This window comes from Leptonotus elevatus, chromosome 18, assembly GCF_054856555.1.
Source record: "Leptonotus elevatus isolate MCC_2025b chromosome 18, RoL_Lele_1.0, whole genome shotgun sequence".
NCBI classification, from domain to species: domain Eukaryota; kingdom Metazoa; phylum Chordata; class Actinopteri; order Syngnathiformes; family Syngnathidae; genus Leptonotus; species Leptonotus elevatus.
Window position 1 is genome coordinate 2,252,188 of NC_141256.1, and position 20,819 is coordinate 2,273,006.

Below are 20,819 nucleotides of genomic sequence, written 5' to 3' on the forward strand. Positions count from 1 at the left end.
CCATGAACCCTAACACGCTTCATAACGTGCCACATAAATTCAATGGGAGACAAGTCTGGACTGCAGGCAGACCAGTCTAGTACTGCACTCTTTTACTACGAAGTCACACTGTTGTAACAAGTGCAAAATGTGGTTTGGCATTATCTTGCAATTAGCAAGGGCGTCCATGAAAAATACTTTGCTTGGGTGGCAGCATATGTATGTCTGTCCAAAACCTGTATGTACCTTTCAACATTTATGGTACCTTCACAGTCTAGATGTATAAGTCTTGTCATTGGCACTAACACAGCCTTATAACATCACAGATGCTGGCTTTGTGTCCATTACAGTGAGTCCCTATGGTTCTTTTCCTCTATGTCCCGGAGGACAAGAAGTTCACTATTTCCAAAAAACATTTGAAATGTGGACTTTTCAGACTACGGAAAACTTTTCTACTTTGCATCAGTCCATCTTAGATGAGCTCGGGTACAGAGAAGCTGGCGGCGTTTCTGGGTGTTGTTGACGAATGGCTTTTGCTTTGCATAGTAGAGTTTTAAGTTGCACTTACGGATGTAGCGCCGAATGGTATTTACTGACAATGATTTTCTGAAGTGTTCCGAGCCAATGTGATGATATCCTTTACACATTGACGTCGGTTTTTGATGCAATGCATCCTGAGGGATCAAAGGTCACAGGCATTCAATGTTTTCAGCCTTGCCACTTACTTGCAGCGATTTCGCCAGATTTCCTGAACCTTTTGATGATATTAAGGACCGTAGGTGATGAAATCCCTGAAATCCTTGCAGTTGTACGTTGAGGAACATTGTGCTTAAACGGTTCGACTATTTTCTCATACACTTGTTAGCAAAGAGTTGAACCTTGCGCCATCTTTACTTGTGAATGAATGAGCAATTCAGGGAAGCTCTTTTTATACCCAATCATGGCACCTACCTGTTCCTAATTAGCATGTTCACCTGTGGGATGTTCCAAACAGGTGTTTGATGAGCATTCCTTAACTTTTTTTGCCACCTGTCCCAGCTATTTTGGAATGTGTTGCTGCCATAAAATTCTAAGTTAATGATTATTTGCAAAAAACAATAAATATTATCAGATTGAACATTAAATATCTTGTCTTTGCAGTGTATTCAATTAAATATGGGTTGAACATGATTTGCAAATCATTGTGTTCTGTTTGTATTTATGTTTAACACAACGGCACAACTTCATTGGAATTGGGTTTGCAGTAGTCTGTATGACTATATTTTAAATAGTCACCGCCAAGTCAGGCACACCAGAAAGAGAAATGGATTGCATTAAATCATGATGCACAAACTCTCTTTATGTTATATTTAATTACGCTATATTACGCTCAGTTTTTATACGTACAGTATTATAGAGTGCTATTTTTCCTTTCCTTTCATCTCTGTTCTGCACTTGCACCCTACTGTTATCAAACAGTAAGGCTAATTAACTCATTCACTCGCAGTCATTTTCACTGAAGCAACCTTCTTCGCTCTCGGCTGTTTTACTGGATTTTGACAGATTTTGCAAGGTCCACAGAATATTGTGTTCTATTGCTATAAAAACATGGAACCTACCAATGAGTCTTCTTTCATCAGGAAAAAAAGTATATTTGTATCTGTTAATGTTTTGCAGCAATTACCATTAGAATATAGCTAAGTTTCATCATTATTCACAAACCTGTTGAAAACACTGTCAAAAAGAGCTGGTTGCAACATGGCCCTGGTTGATCTCTTACACTCTGTTGCCACATGATGGTCGTTTTTTGTAATAACTACCATTGCTTTAAGCCACCTCTTCATGTCAGAAGCTGTATCAAAGCCTTCTGTATGCTCTTGCATTAAAAACAAACAAACATTAAAGCAAAAAAACAACATATAAATATGTTTTTGGGAGTGAAGGCAATGTATTAAATAACGTATTTACAAGTTTTTGGGTTTACATGAGTTAATTGGTCCTTCGTCTATAGTTCCATTTAGATTAAATCAGAGGGTGGCAAAAACAACTTTCTGGTATATAACAAAACAATTGTAGTCAGTTGCTATTAATTTCCTATTATCGCAAAATTAGCATTTTACTTTTTAGACAGTTAAACGGTAGAGGAGAGGGAGCTTTTGCACTTACAGGTGGTGTGGTCCAATACTACTGAAGTGGATTGGGACATTGCTTGCTCTATTTCCCTCCGCTCGTCCTCTACTTGTTTCTCCTTCTCATCACTTTCAGGGAGCATGGCCTTCTCTCCCGCTGCGTTCTCCACTTCTGTGGTTCGACCTTCAAAATCTGAGGGCTCCTCTTCCACTCCACCTATTTGTCCACTGGATCGAGAAAAGCGAGAAAACAGGATTCCGCCGATTCCCTTTCCGATACTTGCAGCACCTGAAGGGCAAAAGAAAGGACCATACAGGATAAATGAATGGCCTTACACGAAATGATGAAACTCAAAAGTGTGTCTTTATACTATATATGTGGTTATAAAACCTAAAATATGAATATTCATTATGTTTAGGCTATATTACAAATATAATATTAATACATAACTATATCTGAAGTATATTTAAACAAAAAATCTCGCTTAGGTTACCAGTTACTGGTGTATTGTTATGTTTAATCCCCCGCTAATTTCCTTCACTTTCACCTCCCTGCCCGTTTTTTCACTGTTATATTTACTTGCATGTTACCTCATATTTTACACAAATTACATAAACCACCTAACCACTTTGATTCTATCCTATAACATGCCAATATTAACAAATAGCCTATACAGATATATACACAGGACTGAGTCTATATTGTTTGTTTGTATGCATAAATTAGTTCTGGTTTCCTGGAATGTTTGTGGCGCTCGCTCACAGGCAAAAAGAATATACATTTTAGACCATCTCTTAAAATTAAAAGCAGATATTTGCCTCCTACAAGAAACCCACCTACAAAAATCTGAAGAAAAATTACTTATTGATAAGAATTTTAGCCAAGCGTACTCTGCCCTTTATAACAGTACACAAAGAGGAGTCTGTATACTCATACATAAGAATTTATTCTTTACTCTAAATAATACAATAACAGACCCAGAGGGCCGATACATTATTATTCAGGTGACTATATTTAATAAAATATATACATTTGGTAATTTATATGCCCCTAATAATGATGATCTGGCCTTTTCCCATGAATTTTTCTCTCAGCTGTTTGAATTAGCAGCGAACTCTACTATTATTATTGGAGGAGACTTTAACACAGTCTTAAATCCATTAATAGATCGTTCTAATAATACAACATGTATAAGGCGATTACAATCTACTAAAGTAATAGGGGAATATATGGATGATTTTGGCCTCGTCGACAGCTGGAGACTTAAAAACCCAAATAAGAAGGAATTTACCTTCTTTTCCGCTGTGCACCGGTCTTTTTCAAGAATTTATTTTTTTCTTACAAATAACTCTATTGCTGATAAAACTGTTACAAAAATACATCCTATTATTATATAGCGACTGAAGGGAAAAAAACCATGGTTTGATATGTCCTCATGTAACCTCTATATAAGGATATGTTGTTGTCCTGAACTGTTGTACGAATCCAGGTGCCCAACAATTTGTAAATAAAGGGCGGGATCAGCCTGGGAACTCTTCCTTGTTTTTACTACAGCCTTCCCTGCTTCGCAAACATGTTTTCGAGAGTGTCTTGGAGAGGGCTTGGACAGCCCGGTTTCTCACGCTCACAAATGTTGCTAACGAATAAAAGACGGAGCGGCACACGGTCCGGACGGAGTCCGCTGTGGAACACGTACGATTGCCCAGCCGTTGTTGCAGCTCGCTTCACCCGGACCGTAGGCTCCCCGGTGTAGTGTCAAGGTAAGCGCTGATGATGATCATATTATGCTGCTTAACGTTGTAGTGTATTGATTGCTGTTTGCGGGGAATAAAAGGTACAATAATTCTAGCAAATAGAGTTGTGATTGTTGCTGTTTGCGGGGAATGAAATATATAATCATTCTAGCACAGCGCAGGTGTTGATTACTGTTTGCGGGGATAAAACGTACGATTATCCTAGCACATTATAAATGTTGATTGCTGTTTGCGGGGAATAAAAGACACAGTTGTTCTAGCAAAGCATATCAAGTCTCTGTGTATTCATTGTTACCGCCGACCAATCACGATCCTGCATAAAAATATAAAGGTGAAGTAGTGTTTTCCACAAAACAGCGACCATGCACAAGTCTCCCTTTCCCTACAAGTTATTTATACCTTTAAACCACCCCCGACATGGCGTTTTAACATCTCACTGCTAAACGACGCAGAGTTTGACAAAATTATAAGAAAAGAGTGGGCAGACTTTTTGGAAATAAATGACTCTCCAGACTTATCTCCATCTCTTCTCTGGGAAGCTGGGAAAGCAGTAATTAGAGGTAAAATTATATCATATTCATCTTATAAAAAGAAACAGGATAAAAAAAATTGAAAAAGACTTGGAAGATAAAATAAAACAACTGACGGATGAGTACGCAATAAACCCAAATAACCAAATATGGACTGACTTACAAAATACAAAAATACAGTTAGACGATATGCTATCTAAAAAGACAGAGTTTATAATACAACAATTGAGATACAACAACTTTGAATGTAATAACAAATCAGGTCAATTTCTTGCAAACCAACTTAAGCGCAATCGGGAAAAATCTCTTATAACGGCTATTAAAGGGACAACTGGTGAATGCACACAATCACCAGAAGAAATTAATCAAATTTTTTATAACTATTATCGCAACTTATATTCAGAAACTAACAAGCCTAACCCTGAGCATATTGAGGCATTCCTCAGTAGCTTAAATATACCTCAGTTAACTACTGAATATAAAGATATGTTAGATGCGCCACTTACTATAAACGAGTTGCACAGTGCTCAAGATAGTATGCCTAATGGCAAAGCACCTGGACCGGATGGTTATCCGGCTATATTTTTTAAGCACTTCTGGTTAATGCTTGCTCCACTATTCTTAAGAGTAGTAACAGAAATTAAAACTAATGGTTACATACGCCCACACATAAATACAGCAGCAATTCTACTTTTATTAAAGCCAGAAAAAGACCCCCACCCTTCTATCAAGTTACTGTCCGATTTCACAAATTAACACTGATATTAAAATTATCACTAAGGCTTTCGCATCTACACTAGAAACAGTAATCTCGACAATCATTCATAGCGACCAAACAGGCTTTATTAAAGATCGTCACTCTACTAATAATATTAGGAGGCTCTTTAACCTTATTAGGATGTCACAGCGGCAGGATAAAAAGGCAGTTATTATATCATTGAATGCAGAAATTGTTTTTGACAGAGTTAACTGGTCCTTCCTCTTTGCTGTTTTAAATAAATTTGGCTTTGGGAAGTCATTTATTCACTGGGTGTCAGTATTATATGACTCTCCTAAAGATACAGTTACTACTAATGGGATTATATCTCAGAGTTTTACGCTACAGAAAGGCACAAGACAGGGATGCCCACTGTCCCCTTTATTATTTGCAATATTTATTGAGCCGCTTGCATTAGCTATACGCCACGAAAGAGGGATTCAAGGAATTCACTCTGGGGTAACAGAACACAATATTAATATGAAGATGATATTTTACTTTATTTAGAAAAGCCTGCTATTTCGTTAGGGGGAGTATTTAACTTAATAACTAAATTCTCACATTAATCAGATTATTCTATTAACTGGACAAAATCAACACTACTACCTATTACAGAAAAAACATTGAACCCTGCAACCCAGGACCCACACTACTCATTTCCTATAGGTAATTTAAAATACTTAGGCATAACAATCTCACCTAAATTAACTGATTCAAATTTCAACTTTACTCCACTTCTGGATAGCATTTATAGTGACTTGGAGCGCTGGAATAATCTTCCTATTTCTCTAATAGGACGAATAGCCACCATTAAAATGAAAGTTTTACCCAAAATAAACTATTTTTTGTCAATGATTCCATTTAAACCTACGGCTAACTGGTTCCAGTTGTTGGACTCGGCCGTTACAAAATTTTACTGGAATAAAAAAAAAGCAAAGATTAGTCTATCTACTCTTCAGAAAAGTAAATCCAAAGGAGGTCTCGAGGCACCAAATTTTATGCACTACTACATAGCTAACCAGCTACAATATATCATTCTATGGGCACAACCCAACAGAGATACTAACTGTTGGCTGGAACTAGAACAGAAGGATTGTAATAACCTCAGACTTCTAGATTTACTTTTCATTACAACATCGATTAAGCGACACAATTGTTTTAAAAACCCAATGATTTCCGCCACCCTGACTGCCTGGTGGAAGGCACTAGAAATTACAAAAGCCCAAGTGGAGCCCTGCGGGCTTTCTCCCCTATGGCATAACCCCGACTTTCAACTTAACAACCAATCGTTTTATTTAGGTGTGTGGGAGCAGAAAGGAATTACACATCTCCACCATCTCTTCTCAGATAATATATACAAAAATAAAAAACGGAAATTTTTTACATTATCTGCAAGTTAAAAGTATGATAAAGAAACAAATTCCAACACTTCAGGGTACGCTCCAACCGCCTGTTTTAGCTACAGATATTACCTAGCTTTCTCCGACAACAACAAAAAAACTCTCAAAAATATATGTTACTTTCATATACTGATAAAATGTCTTTACCCATCTCGAAATGGGAGACAGACTTGTCTATAACTCCGGAATCTGACTTTTGGATTCAAGTTTGTGAAAACGTATTTAAAATGACAAAACACACAAATTTACAACTTATCCTATATAAAATGATTCATAGCACATACATTACTCAATATATGATGAAGAAAATGGGACTCTCAGACTCCGACATTTGTCTCCAGTGTTTACAAAACACTACAGACACTTATTTTCATGCTTTATGGTTATGCACTCCGGTTATGTATTTCTGGACTAAAGTCTTAGAAAAACTTTTCGCTATCTTGGACTGTAGGATACCTTTATCTCCAAACTTGTGTTTGCTAGGTGACCTAACAACAACTGACATACCACATAAACAATTTCAATCTACACTTGTAGCCCTTACTATCGCAAAAAAAAAACAATTCTTGTTAACTGGAAAAATAAACAAACTCTGAATATCGACCAAAGGTCTAACCTCCTCATAAATCACATTTTAATGGAAAAAATATCTGCCTCAAATAAAAACCAAATATCAAAATTTATAGAAACATGGTCTACGTATATAGAATATTTTAACCTTACTCTGGTTACTTAATTCTGCCTGTTAGCGAGAGCCACCACATTGCAATAACTTACATTGCTGTTTCTGTATTTGGCAATTTGTAACTAATGGTTGTGTTTTTATTGTCAGGAACCCAATTGCTGCCAGCAGGATCGAGCAGACTACATCAAACGACACCTTAATCACCAACTCCTCAAGATTCACCTCCAATATTATTATAATATAATAGGGTTAATATTCGGATTTACTGCATGCCAGTGGGTTAATTCTATAGGTGCTGTCCCCCCCTGGCTGGGCGTGGGCGGCTCTGCCCCTCTGTTGGCTGCTGGGTGGCGGCTGCGTCTTGACCGTTCCCTGGGTCTCTTGGGGGGTGTTGCGTTGCGGGGCTCTCCCTGGTGTCCAGGGCGGCGCCGCCCCGGCTTGGTTCGTCGCTCCGGGCCCGGCGACGCGGTTCGGGTCTTGTGGGCCGCCGGGGTGCCCCGTGGTTCCCTCTCTCCTGTCCCTTCTCCCTCGTCACCCTTCCTCCTCCTCTCCCCCTCTCTCTGCGGCACTGCCGCTGCCCCTTGCCCTTCTTGTCATCTCCATCCCCTGTCCCTTCCCCCTCCCCTGTCCACCAATTTTAATGCAACACACAACTGGGGGGGGGGTGCAGGTGTGTCGGGGTGGGGTGGCATCGGTTGGGGCAGACCGCAGTATAGAGCAATGCTGCGATCCCCTGTCCGTGTCCCCGCCTCGCCACCGTGCCCCCCCTAGATATTTTTTTAATGCACCACATACACTCACTTACATGACTGGGAGGCAGGTGGATCGGAGCATGGGGATATCATTTCCCTCTGCTCCGGCTCACCTGCTCCCAATTTTAATGCACCACACACACACACACTTGTATATACACTGGGTGGGGTCACATTCAAAGTGTAGGGGTAGTGTTCGCCAGTCGGCGAGCTGGCGAACTCAGTAACAGGGTTAGCTTTCACTAAGAACGCTGGAGTGACGACCGGGGCCTTTCCCCGCTGGGCCTGGGGTTCGGGGGTGCCGCCCGTCCCCCGGTGCCCCCATCTCCCCTTCTGCCCCCGGTGTTCCGTCCCTCCACGCGGCGGGAGGTGGGGTGGGCGCGGGTGCCCTCTCCGCTCCGCTGTCCGGCCCCTCTTCGGCACCGATGCCTGGGTACGGGGGTTAAAAGATGTGTGTGCATCGAATTGAATTGAATATATATATATATATATATATATATATATATATATATATATATATATATATATATATATATATATAAGATACACAGTAAATTCTGTTGAGTGAATTTGACTCTTTTTAGAGTGGGACCAAATAGACTCAGTTCTAGAGTAATATTGACACTTGGAAGAGAGTAAAATAAAGAATTGGGGAAAAAAAGACACTCAAGGGTTGAGGAACGAACTCACGACTCATCTTGGGAAACATCCGATCTACTCCCTTAGCCATGCAGTTGCTGCTGTGTGTTTGTATATTGCCCGTGTCAGCTGGAATCTTCCTAACGATGTTTTTGGTCTCCTCTTGGAGATAAGCAAACAGTAGGAGGGGCATAGCTCAGGTGGTAGTGTGGCAGTCTCCGAAGCTGAAGGTCGTGAGTTAGTTCGTCAACTATTGAGTGACTTTTATTTTACTCTCTTCCAAGTGTAAATATTAGCCTACTCTTAAACTGAGTCTATTTGGTCCTTCTATAAATAGAGTGAAATTTACTCTGTGTACATATCTAATCGTCTTGCCACATTTACAGTATTGACAAGGTTGTTTATACGTTTGTAATACGATTTTTTGCATCATGCCCTCTCGAACTGAGCTGTAGAATATTGAATTCAATTGTAATCCCACTGAAATTAACTAAACCATCCGAGTTGTTCCACTTCAAAATCGAACTGCCTTGAATCATATCAGGACAGATAAAACAGTCAGGAAAAAGTAAGTTCAGAGGGGGACAAAAAGATGAAGCATATGGCAGAAAAATGGTAAATGTATTCCATCTCAGCAACAAGCATATGGTGGAAAGAAGGTAAATATATCCCATCTCAGAAACAATTGAAAAATCTAATTTCTGGAGCCCATGGAATATGCCATTTAGGTGTGGAAGAAACATTGAGACATTTACACACCTGGTGGCATCCTTTCATGAGACAAATTGTTTAAAATGAACTGCAGGACTGCAATGTTTGCAAAAGGTATAATAGTATGCATATATATAAACCTCCCCAGGGTGCTCACGGTCCGGCCGGATGTGACAGCTCTGGGGTCAGATTTTTTTTTTTTTTTTGATGGATTTCACTGACATGATAAAACCAGTGTCAGGATACAGATATTTGCTGGTAATTCCTTTCAGGGTGGCCAATGGCATATCACTGCAAATCTGAAACAGCAAATGTCGTGGTAAAATATTTAATTAATCATTATATACCATCACATGGGTTTTCCAGAAAAAAATAGATCAGACAATGGAACCCATTTCAAAAACAAACATCTACAAGCGGTAGAAAAGGCATTGGGATTAAAACACATTTGGTTCAGTGTATTATCCCCAATCCCAAGGACAGATTGAGCGAATGAATAGAAATATTAAAGAAAATTGGATAAAGCATTGGCCTCATCAAATTTGAATTGGCTACAAGCTCTTCCTGTTGCATTAATGAATGTGCGAATGTCATTAAACTCAGCCAAAGGCTGGGTTCTGTTTGAATGTCACCCAAACAGACCTTTTCCGGATCCAACAGCTCAATTGGAAGAGACGCACGTTCCAGGACCTCCAGAACTTAAACAACTAACATTTACTAACTCCCAACTAACAAAAAAACAACCAGATGCTCCTTCAAAAATAAATGATTGTGAATATGTATGTTTAAAAGTGACAAAACGAAAGTGGACTAGACCCCACAAGGTGACGGAGAGGACATCTTGTGCAGTTCGCCTGCACAGAAAAGGGGACATGTGGTTCCACATCTCGTCTACACGGCCCGCCAGATCCGCCTCAGGCTCAGCGATCCCACCACCGGAAAACCCAGTCTCAGCAATCCCACCACCTGACGACACGACCGGAAAACCACGTCTACTGATCCAGTGTCCAGTTTCCCCTATTGAGGACATCATTCAACAAAGATTGAGTCACATTCAAGGGCAGAATAATCCCTGTGACCAATCCTAGGACCTCGGGCATGGGATGTTTCATTGATGCGTGCTTCTGCTTCTTATTCTAATGATAATGTCCAATCTTCCCACACAACCCTTGTTTAATGTTGCGCCAGCCGTCTGCGACGATGAAGATCCCGCTGGAATTTTTCTCTGAAATGTTTATCTGTTTGTGTCGGACTCAAAAGAGTCCGAATGAGGGACTGTTGACATTTTACTGTTTCAATTTAATTATAACTGTTTAGATTTAGTCATAACTGTTTTTAATTTCCTCAGTAAAGCTTGATGAGTGTAATAATGTGACGGAACGTTTGAAGATTCTTCCTTCCACATTTTAGCACTTAATTAGCCATCTGTTTCGGGGGAGAAAATGTGTTATAATCGATTCCTTTCTAAAGTTGTATTTGCTGCAAAGGTGCCAGGTTGTCTGGCATACTGTGTTTCCGCCTGGTTGGCCATCTGTCGGGGTGCCAGGTTGTCTGAACCTAGATTATTTCCACATCAATCGGCCATCTGTCAATGTGTATTGAGTACTGTCTGTCTTGCTTGTGAGAGGGGCGGGGCTTAAGGGCAGCAAAGGAGGAAGAGGAAGGGGAGGGGTTTTTTAGGGCTGCTATGCGGAAACTATAAGAACGACTACAAGTGGGAGGGGCCACACAGATACACGGGGAATTCATGGCGATTGGCTGAATCTTGTGTGTTGTCCAGAAATTTCTGTAAAATAAATCCTTCGAAGGAACTGTTCACCGATCTCCAGTCTGATTTTACGAACACGCGGAAAACTTAAGGATCGTTTTTCCATCAATGACGAAGCATTCCATATGGTGGAACACAGTATTGGCTCATTTGCAGCACCAGGGGTCTATTTCACTAAGAAACGGTAATCCATGCCTTTGTTACATCTTGGCTTGATAAATGTAATTCACTTTATTTTGGAGTCAGCCAGTCCTCCCTCAAGAATCTCCAGCTGGTCCAAAATGCTGCTGCTCCTTTTCTAACTGGTGCTACTAGGAGGGAGCACATAACATCAACTCTGGCCTCTCTTCATTGCCTCCCTGTGCAATTTAGAGTTCATTTTGAAATTATTTTATTTTTCAAATCCATGGACTTGCCCCACCTGACCTTTCTGAGCTCCTCTATCCCATCGCACCCGTTCAGTGCCTCAGGTCAGCGGACTAGACACTACTGGAGGTACCGAACACTAAGCAGAGGCTCATAGGGGATCAAGCTTTTTCTGTTGCCAGCCCCTGCCTTTGGAACACCTTCCGTTAAATGGTAAGCAAGCCCCCCTCAATCTACTTTTAAAACTCGTCTTGAAACACATATTTATGGCTTTTGACTCGGCATGAGTTTTAGTGTTTTATGGTGTCTGCTGAATTTTGTTATTTATTTATTTATTTAGTTAGTTAGTTAGTTTATTTGATTTACTTATTATAATATTATACTTTATATTTATTATTTGGTGTTGTAAGTTTTGGTTCTACCTATTTTTGTTATTGTATGAGTCCATGACTGATTTTTACTCCATGTACAGCACTTTGTATGCGGCAAGGGATGTATTAAAGTGCTTTATAAATAAAATTGAATTGAATTGAAAAGAAGGATTTATTTTTTTTACAGATGTTAGTAATATGGCAACAGTCACAAAATGCTTTGCTTGACATCTTTGTGATTTTTTCTTTTTTTTATTGTGATCATTATCTGAGCAACAAAGTATGAACAAAAGTATTGGGACACATGACCATAGACAGGAAATGAAAATAGAAGACAATCTACAGATGGCTCTCTTTTGCAGCTAAAATAGCCCATTGTCTTCTGGGAACACGTTCAACAGTGTTTTGAGCTACTATTTGTCCATTTAGTCTGAAGAACATTTATGACCCAATGGTGTTTGATGGGTTGGAAGTAAGGTATCTCAAATTTCACCAAACTCATTCATGCATGTCAATATTTAGTTTATATTATAACCATTATTTATCACCACAGTTCTTAATCAATAATTACTTGACTACTCATTCTATATCTATGCAACCCTAACCCCCAAAGTTCTTACCCATGATGCTGGCCTTTCCCAGATTGGTGATGGACTCGCCATAGGGTCGTCGTGACTGAGGCGGGGAGGTGCAGGGGCTGGGAAGGCTTTCTGAGTCCGATATAGATGTGGTCTCCTTGGGGAGGTTCAGCAGCGTGGGGCGGATTTGATCATATGGCATGGGGCTGGTGGTGTTGTACCTGCCACATCAGAGTCACATAAATTAACTTCAACTTTCACCTATATACATAGGTATATGTACATACGTTTGTTTAGGTTACTTTCTCCTATTGCTTAATATGGCTTTTCCATTAAAACTAACACAAATGCATTTTAGTGTCTTAAAAGGAACCCCGACTGTCATGACAAGTTTGCTCTATATTAGTGGTTCTCAACCCTGGTCCTCGAGTAACCCTATCCAGCCTGTTTTCCATGTCTCCCACAAGCAACACATGTGTTTCAAACGATCAGCTAATCAGCAGGCTCTGCATGACGCCTGATAACGATCTTCAGCTGTGTTGGCTGGGGAGACATGGAAAACAAGCTGGTAGGGGTACTTGAGGACCGGAGCTGAGAAACAGTGCTCTATATTATGTATTTGGTTGTTACTAAGATAACCATGAGGTTAATTTTTCAAAAATCATTGACAGTTTAATACATTTTGTAGAAATTTTATTTAGACGTACGCCGCCATTGTTTTTTTACGTCGCAACGCATTCAGTGCTAACCTTGCTTTGCTTTCTTTATAGGCGTTTCACATTGCTCGGCAGAGAGCCGCCGCCATTCTACGTCACTATGCACTGAATGCGTTGCGATGTAAATAACAATGGTGGCGTACGTCCAAATAAAGTTTCTACAAAATGTATTGAACTGGAAATTATTTTGAAAAATGTATCTCATAGTTATGTTAGTAACAACCAAATAAATAATATAGAGCAAACTTGTCATTACAGTCGGAGTTCCTTTTAAAAGTTGCTTCTTTTTTTTGTGTGGTTCTTGTACAAATGGCCCTTCTATGTCACTCACGCTGTCTTTACAATTAATGCCTGGAGGGAGCCTCATGTTGTTGCATTACTCCATAGAGAGCTGTGATAATGTATTTTAGTGCCAGGATGTGGCAACCATTTTGCATTCCACACAAAAGCAGAAGGCAAAATAGACAGTGTGATTTGAAGGGTGTGTACAGTGCCGTGAAAAAAAGTATTTACTCACAGAGCCCAGCAGCATTGAATAGTTTTTTTCCCCTTACTAAATAAAATCACCACTTAATTACACCATTTTATGTTTACCTTGGAGGGCAAACACTTTTTTGGAGCACTGTATGAATCTGTGAAAGTGTCATAACAATTGCATGTTTTACCATTAGCGGTGTGTACCATTGTTACAATTGTAAGAATGTAAATGGTTTAATGAGTAGTTATAATAATTTATGCACGTTTATCACAGAGTTTAAAGGGCAACAAATTTTAATTGTGCAACTCACACAATTTTTTTATGAAGCTGTCTTTACCGTTATATGACAGAATTAAAGTCGGGATAAGACTGATGCAGAATTTCATACATTCTAAAGGAATTTGCATTATTGTTCATATTAATTTTGTATAGATATGAAATTACTGTATGCATTCTTTCAATGTCTTTACAATTATGGCCTAAAACTTTAAATCAATAACTTAATGAAAATAGGACTTCAAGCATGCCGTTTTCAGCAAGGGTGATGTTTTTGGAATGTGCGATGAAAGTAGAGTACCCAGAGAAACTCCACCCAGGAATGCCGGAGCCCGGATTTGGACCCACGACCTCTGAACTGTGAGACGCATGTGCTCACCAAATAGACCCCGTGTTGCCCACACTGTGGATATTTACTCCATAAGTAACCATATTATGTACAGTGCAGTAGAACCGTGTTACGAGAGCCCCTTTTTATGAACAATTCTGGTAGTCCACGAGTTTCCGAAGTTATTATGGTAGAAGACTTTTTTGAAAAGTGTTAATTTTTTTATAATAGTGTGTTTTCACTTATTTCTATGTTGCATTATATTTACTTTTAACCAGTGGACTGATGGGAAAATCCCACACAGGTAAGTAAAACTTAGTTCTTCTTAGTTGGAATGGATTTATTACATTTCCATTTCTTTCAATAGGTACCTCGGTTTATGAACGGTTCATGTTCACGGAACCAATTAAGTTTGTAACTTGAGGTTCCACTGTACATTCCAAAGGACACACAACCCTTGGTGTACACTTGTAATCATAAAATGTATTGTACAGTTCTTTTAACCAGCTCCTGAAAATAATTTTCACGCAGAGTGTGTTACATTTACTGACCATGAGTGTCTTGTGTGTTCCAAATGTTAACACTGTGGCTGTCATGGATTAAGGACATTAAACCAAAGATTATTTTGAGTTTGTGCATTTTTTGTCATTTAATACCAGAGCTTCAAACCAAGCTCTTGATTTTTTGTCTTCTTTTAATGGATTTGGTTACACATTCTGACCTATTTATCCTGTTCAGGAATGTCTAGTCAATTAAAGGAACATTACACACCAACAGATATTGAAAGAGAATCTCATTCGTTCTCAAGCCGACGCCTCTGAATGACAATCAGATGGGTTGGCCACAAATGTACATTACAACTTGACTTACCAGTGGATTTGAACAGGTGCAATGTTACTGTAGTGCTTTAAAATAAGAGGTTCCAATCGGTATGCCTAAAAGAGGAGAGAGAGAAAAAAATATATTTGGACAGAAACATGACCTAATTTCTGTGTTATTCTATATTGCTTTCCCATCTTAGTTACAGCGGAACCTCTAAGGTCGAATGCAATCAGTTCTGGGAAGCAGTTTGACATCTGATTTGTTTGTATTTACACAAGGCCATGTTTCCCATAGACCAGCTAAGCAAAGAATGGCCTGCAGGCCAAATCCAGATCATCCACATTCTAACCAGCCCTCGCAACATTAAAATATGCAGTGTTGTTATTTGTGTGTACACGTTTGTGAGCGTTACAAGAGCAACAATTTTTGCCAATTTAGCTGTTAAGCTGTTTTGCATCGGATTCCTCTCAGAAACATCATGAAAATACTAGAAAATACATGGATTGGGGCTTAATAGTACTGTATACGAATTATAAGGAGTAAACATGGGGATTACATGTTCTTAATATACTGTAGGGCTGTGTAATTAATTGAAATTTAATTACATTTTCAATTATTACACTCCACAATTACAAAATCGGCATAATCATAAAAAAAAAAGATTATTAATACAAATTTTGCAAAAATAACTTGCATAATTATAGTGTTTCAAAGAATTGTAATTGTTTCAATATTTTTTTACGTTTAATGATGTTCTTGTTTTGTATCAAAAACTAAATGATCGTCCTAATCGGGATTTCAATTATTACTAATATAATCGTGATTAATATTTTCGTAATAATCAAGCAGCCCTTATGATACAGGTGGTGGTAATCCCTGCTGGGCATTGCTGCCTGACGCACCTCCAATAGTGCTTTGATAGCAGGTGTACTGCGACACCTCACTAAACACCTCTGTGGGCCGATGCGGGTCATCAGCTGGGGACCGCAAGTCGTTGAGGTTTCGCTCCTTTAACCCCAGAACGTCCACTTTTGGCAGCGCGACGGCAGGGAGCCCCCTAGGTGTTATTCGCCCCCCAACTTCCTCCTTAGCCACAGCCAGAAGCTACCTTTCTCCGCCTCCTCAGCCACCTCTTTCACTGCTTTCTGGTGCTTCGCTCCGGTGCATCCTATGTCACGGTGTAGGCGAACAGTTGAGGAACCTATAGAGCCCCTACACCAGTGGTAAGCAACCTTTACTGTCAAAAGAGCCATTTTAGGCCAAATAAATAAAAAATCTGTCTGGAGCCGAAAAACATTTGAACATTGTGATGAAGGAAACAGTGTGATTGTGCTAGTCTAATGTACTGAGGGCTCAAGAGCTAATTAGAGATGCGCCATAACAGAAAAATATGCAGCTTCCAATACGTAGAAATTTATTTTCTTCCACCTTTCGACTTCCGTTTTGGGATTAAAAAAAAAAAATCGTAAGATTATTTTTTTAGGATTTTCTATCTTTCTATTAAATTTCCGACATTTTTAGCAGTTTTATGGCCATATTATAGTACATTTCTGCCCTTCCTCCTTTTTTGGACATTTCATGGCTATTTTTTTTTTAATCCAGCTTTTTTTGGCTATCAATTTTCTCAAATTTTTGGCATTTTATGGTAATTTTAAAAACTTTTTCATCTACCATTTTTCGCTCTTTTTCTGACAACTTAAACAAATTTGGTGTCATGAAATGGTGCACGTTGGAGAGAGTGGATCCAAAGGCGAGGAGAAACTTTATTGGAACAAGTGGGGACGGGGCAAGGTGAGGCTGGTCGCTGTGACGGGTCAGGGCGAGAGGAGGCTTGTTATGATTGGTGTCCTGTCTTGATTGATAGGTTTTGTTTAATCCTGTACTCATCATCCTGTTCCCTTGTGTCATCCAATCATCTCCCCCAGCCACTTGTGTCTTGTATAGGTGTCTCTCGTTGTCTCGTCAGTTGGCTTGTATTTAGTTTCCTGGTTTCGTTCAGTCTTGGTTGGATCATTGTCAGTCACCACTCTTGTGTTTTGTTGTTACTTAGATTTTTGGTCTTTTCAGAACTTTGTTGGTTTTGTTTATTTAGAGTTTTACCCAGTTCCCTTGTTAGTGTTTTTGTTAAATAAATTGTGTTCAATATTACATACATCCCTGCCGTGGTTCTCCTGCCTCCCTGCATTTGGGTCCTCCACCCCCAACGTGACAGAATGATCCAACCAAAAACGGACCGAGCAGAGCTAGAGGCAGGTACAAGTTCCCGTTCCGGCGGCACACGTGCTGCGGCCGCCACCAGTTCCCGTTCCGGCGGCGTACGTCATGCCGCTGCAGCCCCTGGCCTCTTTGCCTGTGCCGCTGCAGACCCTGGCCTCTTTGCCTGTGCCGCTGCAGACCCTGGCCTCTTTGCCTGTGCCGCTGCAGACCCTGGCCTCTTTGCCTGTGCCGCTGCAGACCCTGGCCTCGGGACTGGCTTGACGAGGCTTGTCGCCATGACGGGACGGGGTTGACTTGGCAGAACTTGTGAAGCTTGGCTGGACGCGTAGAACTCGGCAGGAGCGCGGAGAACTCGGCAGGAGCGCGGAGAACTCGGCAGGAGCGCGGAGAACTCAACTGTGACAAGGACGACTAGACTGAGACGTAGACAACTAGACTGAAACAAAGACGACTTAACTGTGACGAGGCTGAGCTTGACGCGACGGGAAACACAGACTCCCACACCGGACTTCGACAACGACTTCGACACCGACTGGACAAACACAACAGACTAAATACACCAACACTAATGAGACACACCTGGGAAACACAATAGGAAGAGGGCACCGATTGGTCAAACACACTGGGAAGGGAACAGGCACACAGGTGGACGTAATCAGACATAACGAAACACTCAGAAACACAAGACAAACACCAATCACAGAAAGACACAACAAACACACCAAAATGAACAAAACCCTAACCCATACAAAACTGAAACGTGATATTTGGACTCTGGCACTTTTTGAATATTTAATAATTATGATTATTTTATCTAAATAATTAATTCATTTAAAGAATATTTTATCTACATATTTTTTTATATGTAAAAAAAATATTCTTTTCTACTCTTTTTTTCATTTGTATTATTATTATTATTATTTTATTTATTTATTTGATCCACAGCGAGCCACAGGAGAGGGACTAAAGAGCCAGATGTGGCTCCAGAGCCGCAGGTTGCAGACCCCTGCCCTACACCCTACTTCAAGGGTTAAAGCAAAAAAAATTCATTTGACTGAATTTTTTTTTAATGTTTAAATTGACTGCGGTCAATTAACACAAATTTTGCAGGGCAGTAGGGCGCACAGTCTTTTAAAATAATAATATTTAGGCATTAATCAGGGATGAAAAATGGGACAAGTATACGACCGCTCTAGAAGGGTAATTGGGAATGCATTTCTCGTAAAATGTAGTTATTAACGTAATCCAATCACCATACTAATAAAATAATGTAACTTAGACAGTAACAGTGGACCCCAACTATTTGCAGGGGTAGAGACCGGGCCGGACCGCAAATAACGAAAATCCATGTGTAATTGACACCCATTTAGATGGATAGATGGATAGATGGATAGATGGATAGATGGATAGATGGATAGATGGATAGATGGATGGATGGATGGATGCGGATGGGTGGTGAGCTGACCTCAGATACATAATTATTTATTCATCCCATGAGGAAAGTAGATGTACTTTCTCCATAACAGTTGTTGCCATCATAACGTGTGAAATGGGGAAAAAGCAGACAAATAACGCTTATGAAGGCAACATTTACAAATTCACACCCAAATAACCTTGCCTTCATCTCTCACAAAGACGCAAGCGCGCGCGAATACACGCATGCACGCGCCGTAATTATGACCTAATTACGCTACGACGATGATGAAGATGCGTTACATCAACCGCAAAACGAACTTTTATCCCAGTCGCTAGTTTTGACATTTTTAATATGGTGTTTAAATAGTACATCAGTGCGTAATATGTAAAGAAGGTGGAACTGTGACTCATGTTAGCATGTAGCGGGTTAGCAACTTGCTCCAGGACGCCGCAGCACGCTGACAGTTCAAACTTTTTCTTTTTCTTCAGTAAGTAAGTTGCAAACAGTGAATAGCGATTAAAACATCCTCTTTCTCCTCTTACATTCAAATTGGCCGCGTAGTATGTGGAGGACTCGACTCTCGACATGTCCCGTCCGCAATGCCACCCTGCACTCTAGGGACAGACAGTTCCGCCAACTTCTCCTAATATGGCTTGCTGCTTCTCCACGGTGGAGGTGCACACAGCATGAAATTTAAGACTTCACCCAGATATTAAAATTCTATACTTTTTCAAGAATTTTCAAGGTGGTATTAATAAATTCAATGCGTGAAAGCAATGTCAGTTAAGTGATGGGATCTTAAACAACAAACGTGCAATCCCCATGGGGACTTGTTTATGGGGGGCGCACCCCTGTCTCATTTTCCAAATGACGGAAATCCGTCCCCACGACGGAGAACTTTAACCCCTACCTTATTTCCACAGGACACATAACTGCTTTCCAGCCAGCCTCCCTGCACTCTGCAGCCAGGTCTGCATACTTGGCTCGCTTCTGCTCATTTGCAGCCTCCAAGCCCCCTCCTTTCCCATGGTACAGTGACCTCAACCAAAAGAACTGTCCTGAGAGCTTCTGACCAAATGACGAGGTCTGGCCGGTAGTGTTGTGTCGTTCACGTACGTTTCGTTCAAAAAGAATGAATCTTTTCAGTGAACGTGAGCGAACGGATCACTTCCTGAAGTGATTTGTTCTTTTCTCAGTTCATTTGAGCTCAGCCACGCTCATGTCATCAATCTTTGCAAACGATCAATCAGCAGCCAGCGTCAGACACGGGCAAACGTACTCCCATGCTATTGGAGTTAGCTAACGCGGATCAGCGAATGAACGAGTCAGTGAGTGAACATGTTGCCATTTCCGGTTCACGAACGTATGAGTGAATGAGTCAGTGAGTGAACGTGTTGCCAATTCCGGTTCAGTATTGATTCAGTGAGTGAACGTACTTTTGTTTTTGATAGAAACACACTAATGACAATAAATAAAGTAGCATAACATTATCTGCGTGTTTTATTTTATTTTTTGTTATTATTATTATAATTTTTTTACATCCGGCGGGCGTGAAGGGGGGTTGCAACGGTTCTTCTTAATGAACTGATTCTAAAGATTCAGTTCACTTAAAAGAACTGTCATGCCCATCACTACTGGCCGGAGCGATGTTTCGACAATCTCCCTGGGAAACTGGAGTTGCCTCCCCAGGTCCACCCTCACGCTCCACTTGCTGCCGGATGAGAGGAGTCTTGATGTATTTACCTGGTGCGGGGGTCGGCAACCCGCAGCTCTAGAGCCGCATGCGGCTCTTTAGCGCTGCCCTAGTGGCTCCCTGGAGCTTTTTCAAAAATGTTTGAAAATTGAAAAAGATGGGGGAGTATAGATAGAGCGGTGCCGCGCGGCGAGTGGTGCGCGTCGGGCCGGTACCTGGCCTGACCGCCGACGGGTATGCAACTCTCAGGGCGTTCAAAGTCTGAGCTGGATAGGGATGTCCGAAAACAGAAGTCGCATTAAACGGGTAAGAACACAATACTGTCAGAGGCACATTTCGAGTAACAAAGTGGCTGTTTTCATAAAGTGATTTCTGATTTTTGTCAGTATATATTTGGAATGACACTTAGCGATGTTATTGTGTTTTGTTGCTTAGGTTTCGTGTCAGAAGAGGATGCTGCTTTGTTTTACCCT

The 20,819-nt window shown here is 40.5% G+C and overlaps 1 protein-coding gene across 3 annotated transcripts in view; it reads right to left on the reverse strand.

Annotated features, from left to right (window-relative positions):
- The window catches only part of ddhd1b (DDHD domain containing 1b), a 61,120-nt gene that overhangs the window by 7,077 nt on the left and 33,224 nt on the right, over positions 1 to 20,819 (reverse strand). For all 3 annotated transcript variants that reach the window (XM_086061096.1, XM_086061095.1, XM_086061094.1), the window contains 3 exons: positions 15,068 to 15,132; positions 12,442 to 12,620; positions 2,125 to 2,376 (listed from right to left, as the gene is read on the reverse strand). In XM_086061096.1, coding sequence (XP_085917222.1) covers positions 2,125 to 2,376; positions 12,442 to 12,620; positions 15,068 to 15,132 — 496 coding nt within the window. The remainder of the gene's footprint in view (positions 1 to 2,124; positions 2,377 to 12,441; positions 12,621 to 15,067; positions 15,133 to 20,819) is intronic.